The 10,825-nt window shown below is 34.5% G+C and overlaps 1 protein-coding gene across 1 annotated transcript; it reads left to right on the top strand.

Moving 5' to 3' along the window:
* The first annotated feature begins 960 nt into the window (after positions 1-960).
* LOC135134029 (facilitated trehalose transporter Tret1-like) lies at positions 961-7,695 on the top strand. Its single transcript, XM_064062598.1, has 2 exons — positions 961-1,157; positions 6,193-7,695. The coding sequence occupies exons 1-2, from the start codon at positions 998-1,000 to the stop codon at positions 7,536-7,538; spliced, it is 1,506 nt and encodes a 501-aa protein (XP_063918668.1). The 5' UTR covers positions 961-997; the 3' UTR covers positions 7,539-7,695.
* Positions 7,696-10,825: the final 3,130 nt, after the last annotated feature.

The following is a 10,825-nucleotide window of genomic DNA, read 5'->3' on the forward strand; positions in this document are numbered from 1 at the left end:
ACATTAGAGTAAATATTTTAGATACATATCTACACTTGAACTGTCTTACGTTCATATTTAATGCAACCCGTCGCCCTATGATAAGTGATTGTATGGGACGCCTACGAAGCATGAATAATCGATTTGCGTGATTAACGAATGATCCACATGTGTCTCAGCCATGTATAAACTGATTTAAAAACCGATTAGGAAATAATGTAGAAGAGTCATGCTACCTGTTTCTAGACAAACTTTATTTAACTAATCGTATGTATCTCTGAAAGTACTTAAGGATTAACGTAATCACTGATTTAGAAAATATAGATAGTCTCTTCAGTAGAGTAGTTCTCGTAGATTAAATTATATTAAAAACTGGGAGCTAAGCTATTACTTATGTGCGTTAAATCATGTAAAAAATGGTATAAATCGCCCGGATGTGTAAATCAAAGCGCCAAATATCTTAATAACAATATAAAAATTACATCATAGCGAATCTAATGGAGTAGTAATTTATGTTAAATTTAATTATAGGTTCACCGCTTTGATTGCGCAACACAGAGCTCTTATTGTCACATACCTTCGAACAATAAGTATTATCACAAAAAAATATATACAAAAGAAGATAAAAATAATTCTATGGGCGTTTTGTGGGGGAGAGTGAAGAGCTATCAGAAACATAATTACAGATAGTAAACACTAGTACACACAAGATAAAGAGCTGGCACATGTGCAAGCACACTTCTTTGTGTGCTTTTTTTAGCCACATCCACAAAATTAAACAAGATGCGTGTCAATTCCGAACTTTTTCCCCATAAAATTAGCTGCAAGGACAAACGAGTTCATTATCATCATTTTCGGCAAAAAATGTTGATAAATGAAAGAAAGACATTGCCACTTGATGTTATCTTTTTTTTTACTTAATAGTACTTTTATATAGATAAGTGTCAAATCGGTTCATCAAGTTATTACCACTTGTACCTTTGCTTGTGAACGTTTGTCGAGCTTTAGTCCTTCGAGAATGACCACCAAGGAAGAGTACGAATATTCGCCAGTAGCGGGGACCGACGAAGCGGCAGTCAACACTCAGAATGATCAAGCTAATGTTCAGTCCGTTAAAATGTCCAGCGAGAGCAAGGGACCCACCAACAGAAAATTTCTTTATATCGCAGCATGTGTGGGTATGTTATCATTTTTTTATTAGCGCGATTACAAGAACTTTGCCAGTGTCTCTCATTATCAATCATTTTCAACAACGTGATGACTTCTTTAATGTGTTGGTAATTGACAGGTGCGATCGCGATATTTTATCTGATAATAATTCCAAAATCGTATTGTGATTTATGGGATTTATCTTAAGTGGTGTTATAACATTAGGCAAATATAGTCGATCTCTGAATGGCAATCAAAATGTAATTTTTATGATAGCGTTATCTAAAAATAGTGTGTTGAAAGTATTTTTCGGAGTAAAATATGTAGTTCCAACGAGCTTTTTATTTAACTTGATAACGATAATATTTTGCACTAAAGTGCATTTTACTGCGTTGAGCAATAAATTATAAAGGCATAATTGCACAGTTGTAGGTTAGTCAAGTCGAGCGTTAAGTGCAGTTGCTGTTTCCGCTGACGTTGCTTTTAGAGCTGATAATTGTCATTTATAAACTCAGTTTATGTTTTAAGTTTCTTTTTGTCGAAGAAAGTCTACACATACTACGAAAAAAGGGCAAAATATAAGCCCCGCCCACCCACCCTGTCTCAATTGTGATGATCTTTTTTATTCGTCATTAGCCAAGAGGGCGGAGCTTAACTGCAAAATCCTTATTTCTCTACACGAAATTAAAAACATGTTTTTGAGTATCGTGTTGTTCAAAGAATACTATGTATATTAATAAAAACAATAAACAGGGGCGGGGCTTAATTGAAAGATCCATAGAAGAATTTACCATTTTAATGATGTTTTAAGTTTCTTGTCGTGAAAAGATGGCTGTGTACATTAAGAAAAAAAATAAGACAAAATATAAGCCCCGCCCACCCACCCTATCTCAATTGTGATGATTTTTTTTAATTATCGAGAGCCGTTGGAGCGAAATTTAACTGCAAAATCCTTATTTTTTCTCTATAAGAAATTACCATATAAGACATGTTTTTGAGTAACGTGTTATTCAAAAAATACTATGTATATTATGAAACAATTAAAGTTAAAGATTAAGCCCTGAGCTAAATAGTAATGAAACTTTCATTCATTGGCAGACCTAGGGGCGGAGCCTAATTGCAAAATCCATATTTCGTTACCAAAATTCACCATTTTAAACGTGTGTTACTTTCTAAGAATAAAAAAGATGAGATGGGGTGGGTTGGCGGGGTTAATATTTGGCTTTTTTTCTTAATATACACAGTATTCTTTGAAAAACACAACACTCAAAAACATGTTGTTAATTTCCTGTAAAGAAATAAGTATTTTGCACTTAAGCTCCGCCCTCTTGGTTGTCAGCGAATAAAAAAATCATCACAATAGGGACAGGGCGGGTGGGCGGGTTTATATTTTGATTATTTTTTTTTTCAACATGTGTAGACTTGTTTTTACAAACTTAAAACATGTTTAAAATGGAAAATTTGCCCCATAGTTGCAACATCCATATTTTCTTGCAAGAATGTACCATTTTAACTATGTTCTAAGTTTCTTGTTGTGAAAAGATGGCTATGTATATTACAAAAAGGCAAAATATAAGCCCCACCCACCCGCCCGATCTCAATTCTGATGATTTTTTTTATTGGTCGTGAGCCGAGGGGCTGAGCTCAATTAAATCCTTATTTTTTGTACGAGAATTTACCATGTGAAATATGTTCTTAAATAATCGTGTTATACAAAGAAAACTAAACGTATTAGTTAAAAAAGAAAATCAAAAGAGAAGCCCCACCCATCCGTCGCGATCTCAATCGTGATAAATTTTTCATTCGTTGTCAGACCGAGAGGCGGAGCGTTATTGCAAAATTGATGTTTCCCTATACAAATTTACCATTTTAAATATGTTTTAAGTTTCTTGTTGTCGAAATAGGTCTACACGTGTTAAGAAAAGAAAAGGTAAATTTTAGCCCCACCCACCCGCCCTATCTCAATTGTAATTTTTTTTTATTCATCGTGAGCCAAGGGGGCGGAGCTTAACTGCAAAATCCTTACTTCCTTACAAAAATGTAGCATTTTAAACGTGTGTTAGTTTTTAAGAATAAAAATGATCATCACAATTGAGATGGGGTGGTTGGGCGGGGTTTATATTTTGGCTTTTTTTCTTAATATACATAGTATTCTTTGAAAAACACGATACTCAAAAACATATTGTTAATTTCCTGTAAAGAAATAAGTATTTTGCACTTAAGCTCCGCCCTCTTGGTTGTCAGCAAATAAAAAAATCATCACAATAGGGATTGGGCGGGTGGGCGGGTTTATATTTTGATTCTTTTGTTTTAACATGTGTAGCCTTGTTTTTACAAACTTAAAACATGTTTAAAATGGAAAATTTGCCCCATAGTTGCAACATCCATATTTTCCTGCAAGAATGTACCATTTTAACTATGTTCTAAGTTTCTTGTTGTGAAAAAATGGCTATGTATATTAAAAAAAGGCAAAATATAAGCCCCACCCACCCGCCCGATCTCAATTCTGATGATTTTTTTTATTGGTCGTGAGCCGAGGGGCGGAGCTCAATTAAATCCTCATTTTTTGTACGAGAAATTACCATATGAAATATGTTCTTTAGTAATCGTGTTATACTAAGAAAACTAAATGTATTAGTTAAAAAAGAAAATCAAAAGAGAAGCCCCACCCATCCGTCGCGATCTCAATCGTGATGAATTTTTCATTCGTTGTCAGACCGAGGGGCGGAGCGTAATTGCAAAATTGATATTTCCCTATATGTACAAATTTATCATTTTAAACATGTTTCTTGTTATCGAAATAAGTCTACACAGGTTAAGCAAAAAAAAGGTAAAATTTAGCCCCACCCACTCGCCCGATCTCAATCGTGATGTTTTTTATTCATCGTGAGCCAAGGGGGCGGAGCTTAACTGCAAAATCCTTACTTCCTTACAAAAATTTAGCATTTTAAACGTGTGTTAGTTTCTAAGAATAAAAAAGATCATCACAATTGAGATGGGGTGGGTGGGCGGGGTTTATATTTTGCTTTTTTCTAAATATACATTGTATTCTTTGAACAACACGATACTCAAAAACGTCTTTTTAATTTCTTGTAAAGAAATAAGTATTATGCAGTTAAGCCCCGCCCTCTTGGTTCACGGCGAATAAAAAAATCATCAAAATAGAGATAGGGTGGGTGGGCGGGCTGACATTTTGCATTTTTGTTTTAATATGTGTAGACTTCTTTTTGCAACAAGAAACTTAAAACGTGTTTAAAATGGAAAATTTGTAAAAGGAAATTTCGATTTTGCACTTAGTCTAAGCCCCATCCATATTTCCTTGCAAAACTGTACCATTTTAACTATGTTTTAAGTTTCTTGTTGTGAAAAGATGGCTATGTATATAAAAAAAAGGCAAAATATAAGCCCCACCCACCCGCCCGATCTCAATTGTGATGATTTTTTTTATTGGTCGTGAGGCGAGGGGCGGAGCTCAATTAAATACATGTTTTTTGTACAAGAAATTACCATATGAAATATGTGCTTAAGTAATCGTGCTATACAAAGAAAACTAAATGTATTAGTTAAAAAAGAAAACAAAAGAGAAGCCCCACCCATTCGTCTTTCCATTCGTTGTCAGACCGAGGGGCGGAGCGTATTTGCAAAATTGATATTTCCCTATACAAATTTATCATTGTAAACATGTTTTAAGTTTCTTGTTGTCGAAATAAGTCTACACATGTTAAGAAAAAAAAAGAAGGTAAAATTTAGCCCCACCCACCCGCCCTATCTCAATTGTGATGTTTTTTTATTCATCATGAGCCAAGGGGGCGGAGCTTAACTGCAAAATCCTTACTTACTTACTTACAAAAATTTAGCATTTTAAACGTGTATTAGTTTCTAAGAATAAAAGAAATCATCACAATTGAGATGGGGTGGGTGGGCGGGGTTAATTTTTTTTCTTAATATAGATATGATTTTTTGAAAGACACGATATTCAAAATCATGTTTTTAATTTTTTGTAAAAAAATAAGTATTTTGCAGTTAAGCTTCGCCCTCTTGGCTCTCGGCGAATAAAAAAATCATCAGAATAGAGACAGGGCGGGTGGGCGGGCTTACATTTTGCCTTTTTGTTTTAATATGGTGTAGACTTTTTCACAGCAAAAAACTTAAAAGATGTTTATAATGGAAAATTTGTAAAAGGAAATTTCGAATTTGCAATTAGGCTCCGCCCCATTATTTCAAAAGCCATATTTCCTTACAAAAATGTACCACTTTAACCATGCTTTAAGTTTCTTATTGTGATGGCTATGTATATTAAGAAAAACAAGGCAAAATTTGAATTTCGTAGGATTAGTGCTGTCAGAAAAATGTCCCCTCTACTTCAGAGGATTTTCCATCAAGTTGGCATCGGAATTTGATTGGTTGAAAACCCAACGGCAACGTCAACGGTGAACAGCAACGTCAGCGGCTAGTTTATAAATCGACCTTTACGCTTTCCCGCGCTTGCTCCCAAGTCTGCAGATGTATAAACAGCACTTAAGAGGAATCGATTTCATACGAAAGTTATGTGGCCTTTAACAACTTTTGTACTTAGAATTTAAAATATGACTTACAAATTATTTCCAGGTATGAAAGTAACGTGTTATAAAAAATATAACCTTCTTTCTCCTGTCAGTAATTAAAATTTATTCAGAAAGAAACACAAAAGCCACTATCTACTCTTCCTCTTCCAACCGGTACGGAATAGTAAGTGCTGTTGCGTTACGACTGACCTTATTTTTTTCCTGCAACGAATAATTTTAAAAGATACCGGGTTTTCAAGGCCAAAAATGACGCTCTTGGCTGTTATGCAGGTAAATGTGAGTTTGAAACCTTAACGTGTGATGCTTTGATATTTAGTACTAAAAATGAAAAAATTGACAAAACTTAAATTATCGATTTTGTTTCTAGGCGAAAAATGCACATTACATCAACAGAATTTGATAACAGTACTTGTAATTTTCGAGTGGTTTGATCGTATCTTTTCACTAAAAATAGTTACAATTATTTGCTAAGCAATTAAAAATCGTTTCATTTTTGCAGCGAATTTGTCGGCCTTTGTTTGTGGAACCAGTTTCGGCTGGACGTCTCCCGAAATCCCGAAAATGAAAGTCCAGCACGAGTTCGGCAACCCTCTGGCCATGCCGCTCACAAAAGGTGAAGAGTCCTGGATTGGTTCCCTTCTTCCCGTGGGAGCGACTCTGGGTCCCTTCATCGCTGGACTCACTGCGGACAAAATAGGCCGAAAGTACACAATGCTAGGAGGGATAGTACCCTTCATTGTGGCTTTCCTCCTGGCCAGCTTTGGTACCACTCCGCTAATGTTCTTCCTTATGCGGTTTTTGTGTGGTTTAGGCGTCGGTGTGATTTTCACAGTACTACCAATGTACATCGGGGAAATCGCTGAAGATGCAGTACGTGATTCCCTCGGCTCTTTTATGCAACTTTTTATCGTAATAGGACTCCTTTTCTCTTACGTTCTCGGACCCTACATGTCAGTCAGTGCCTTCAATATTGTGTGTGTTATATCACCATGTATCTTCCTAATAGCTTTTTTCATGTTCATACCCGAAAGCCCGTACTTTTTGATACGAAAGAACAAAGACCAAGCGCTTCAAGCTTTAATGAAACTGCGTTCCAAACCACAGGACGCGGTCCAAACCGAATTGGATGATATTAAATCCAGCGTGGAAGAATCACTAAAGAACAAAGCCTCCTTTATGGATATATTCAAGTCCAAAGGACTCACCAAAGCCTTGATTATTTCCGTGGGCTTAGTTTCCTTGCAGCAGCTTTCCGGTATTAACATCGTCCTCTTCTACGCGCAAGATATTTTCACAGATGCCGGTAGTACCATTCCGGCGGATATTTGCACTATCATTATCGGAGTGGTCCAAGTTCTGGCGAGCGGAGCTACTCCGATTTTCGTGGAAAAGAAAGGCAAGAAGTACCTTTTGACTCTGTCTGCTGTGGGGATGGCGGTTTCGCAAGGAGCGCTAGCTGTGTTCTTCTATGTTAAGAGTGGAGGGGGTGATATAAGTTCCATTGCGTGGCTTCCGGTACTTTCGCTCGTGGCTTACATTATAACGTACTGTCTCGGGTTTGGCCCTCTTCCATGGGCTGTCATGGGGGAAATGTTCCCCGGTAATGTCAAGTCAGCTGCGTCTACTGTGACAGCTGCCGGTTGTTGGTTTCTGGGTTTCATTTTAACCAAATATTTTGCTTTGGTCACTGATTTGATCGGAGCGGCTGGTTCGTTCGGGATTTTTGCCGCCTGTTGCGTGGGGGCGGCGATTTTTGTGTACAAATATCTTCCAGATACGTCGGGGAAAAGTCTGCAGGAAATTCAAGATATTTTGAGCGGCAAGAGTACAAGTAGTGACGCCTAAGCGTTGTTAGTGATATTATTTTGTAGAAGTGTGTTTTAATGTTAAATTTATTAATTTATTTGTTTACTTTTGTTTTATCTTTTAATGTTTTTACAGTATTAAGGAAAATTTTAACGTTTCACCGAAGTGATTCTAAATAAATAACAAGTAAGATGAAGATGGTGTTTTTATTTAACGCAATTCCAGAAAATTATTAAAGTTGATATTAGATCCAAAGATGACTTGAGTAAATTTTTTTCATTTTAACTTTAATAATGAGTGTGATAGATAAGGTGTATCAGTTAACATCAGTCTAATCGAGGTATCAGTTGTACTTTCGGACAGATGATTTTCTAGATAATGATTATGAATCTGAAGTGTCTATTGCTACAGCTCTCCAGATAAGCAAGAAAATCGACTTCAAAGTTCCCAAACATTTTCCGGAGATTACGAATCTGAAGTCACTGTTACAATAACTACTCTTCAAACAAACAACCAAGAAAATCAAATTTGAACATGGTACACTTGAGATAAAATCCATTGTAACAGGTATATTTACTTTTGCTGTCATACTTAAGCTTCTCACGTATATTTCAAAGTACAAAAAAGAAGATTTTTTACAAACAATAGCTATTTCTTGCGCCACACATTGTTGGAAAAGTTAAAATTTTTGACCCAAATATTTCACGCTTTCCGTTCATGATAATTTACAGTTGGCACCAATTCCCAAAAAATTTAAATTATAGGTAAACAAATGTGTGATTAATGTGTCTAATATTTGTTATTTGGAAGTTCTTTGAGTTATGTGGTGGCCATTTTCTAGCGGGAGGTTTAAATTCGAACGCATGCGTGGCGCCAAATGCAAATCCTCCTCGACATTTGAATATACATAATCAGTTTTATTTTAATCATAAAGTGACGGGTTTTTCTCACCGCATAGACAAATCGTTTAAATCTAAACCACAGAATTTTTGTGGTGAATGTCCTTGTTTATAAATTCACAAACAAAATCTTTGTAAGTCTTATTACATTTTCTTGAAAGTAGGCAACCAGTTATACAAGTATGAAACACGATATACTGGTTGACTTAAAAGAAGCAACATTAAAAATAGTTCAATAGGAAAAAAGTCTTTTAGTCGGCCGTCAAATTTATTTATTTTTTTAATTGGTCGAAAGTTATTTCTACAGAACTTCCCTCGCTTCTGAAGTACCGTCCAACAAAAACTGCTTTTAAATTGTACTTTTACGTGATAACCTCTATTAAGTAAAAATATAGGTACCAGTCACAGTGTAATAGAAAAAAATAAGGTTTGACCTTCTTAAAAAAAAGACAGTTGGGAGCCCCGAGAAGATTTAATATTCTTAAAAAAAGACACTTGGGGCCTCCGAGAAGGTTTCACATTCTGAAAAAAGACAGTTGGGACCCCCGAGAAGGTTTTACACTCTTAAAAAAAGACATTTGGGGCTTCGGAGAAGGTTTTACATTTTTAAAGAAGACAATTGGCACCCCCGAAAAGATTTTACATTTTTAAAAAAGACAGTTGGGACCCCCGAGAAGGTTTTACATTTTTAAAAAAGACAATTGGGACCCCCGAGAAGGTTTCACATTCTTAAAAAATACATTTGGAGCTCTCGAGAAGGTTTCACATTAAAAAAAGACATTTAGGGTATTCGAGAAGGTTTTACATTAAAAAAAAAACATTTAGGACTCCCGACAAGGTTTTACATTTTTAAAAAAGACAGTTAGGACCCTCGAGAAGGTTTCACATTTTTAAAATAATATATTTGGGACCCCCAGAAGGTTTTATATTTTTAAAAAACACAACTGGGACCCCCGAGGGAGTTTCACATTCTTAAAGAAAAATCATTTGGGGCCCCCGAGAAGGTTTTACATTTTTAAAAAGACAATTGGGACTCCTGAGAAGGTTTCGCATTCTTAAAACAATACATTCGGGGCTGCGGAGAAGGTTTTACATTTTTAAAAAAGACAGTTGGGACCCCCGAAAAGGTTTTGCATTTTTAAAAAAGACCATTGAGACCCCTGAGAAGGTTTCACATTCTTAAAAAATACATTTGGGGCTCCCGAGAAGGTTTTATATTAAAAAAAAAACAATTGAGGCCCCCGAAAAGGTTTCACATGCTTAAAAAATACATTTGGGGCCCCCGAGAATGTTTCACAATCTTAAAAAAGACAGTTGGGACCCCCCAGAAGGTTTTTCATTTTTAAAAAAGACCAATGGGACCCTCGAGAAGGTTTTACATTTTTAAAAAAGACAATTGGGACCCCTGACAAGGTTTCACATTCTTAAAAAAAAAATACATATGGGGTTCCCGAGAAGGTTTTACATTTTTAGAAATGACAATTGGGACCCCCGAGAAGGTTTAACATTCTTAAAGAAATAATGAGACGATTTTTTTGACTAACAACTTTTGAATTTCTTGGTATTTCAATGTTTGATATTTTATTTTTTCGATTAATCAATTTTTAATTTTTCTATTTTTTGTTTTTTAATTTTTCAATTATTCCTCGGTTTTCAAATTAAAATTTCTCAATTTTTAAATAAGTTTCTATATTCATTTTTGTTTTTTCCAGTTTTTCTGATTTTTGACTTTTAGATATTCTCATTTTTCGTTTTTTGAATTTTTCGGTTCGACTTTTAAATTTAATAATAATTTTTAAATATTTTAATTTTCAGATTTATCATTTCCTTGAATTTTTCAATTTTTCGATGTTTTAATCATTTCATCGTTCGATTTTTTGTTTTTTGTTTATTTTGCACTTGTTCGACTTTCTAATTAAAATTTAAATTAAAATTTCTCAATTTTCATACAGATATTTTAATTTTCGGCTGTTACAATTTTTAAATTTTTAATTATTTTCATTTTCCGTTTCTTTAATTTTTGGAATAATAAACTTTTGAATTTTTCGAAATTTTCAATTTGTTAATATGTTGCTTTTTTGCTTTTTCCATTTCTCAATTTTTCGGTTAAACAACTTTTGCATTTTTTGATTATTTTGATATTTTAGTCTTTCGTTTCTTCAATTTTTCAATTTCTCGATCTTTAATTTTTCTATTTTTCATTCTTTAATTTTTCAATTATTCCATTGTCCGTTTTTAGGTTTTTCGATTTTTAATTTGCAAATTTTTCTATTTCACAAGTTTCCGATTCCCAATGTTACAATTTTTTTGAGTTTTCAATTTAAGTATATTCATTTTTGTTTTTTTTCAGTTTTTCTGTTTTTTTCTTTTAGTTATTCTCTTTTTTCGTTTTTTGAATTTTTCGGTTCAACTTTTAAATTTGCTAAT

Source organism: Zophobas morio, unplaced genomic scaffold (assembly GCF_036711695.1).
Source record: "Zophobas morio isolate AGI-343-1 ecotype UQ-CSIRO unplaced genomic scaffold, CSIRO_AGI_Zmor_V1 ptg000004l, whole genome shotgun sequence".
NCBI classification, from domain to species: Eukaryota; Metazoa; Arthropoda; class Insecta; order Coleoptera; family Tenebrionidae; genus Zophobas; species Zophobas morio.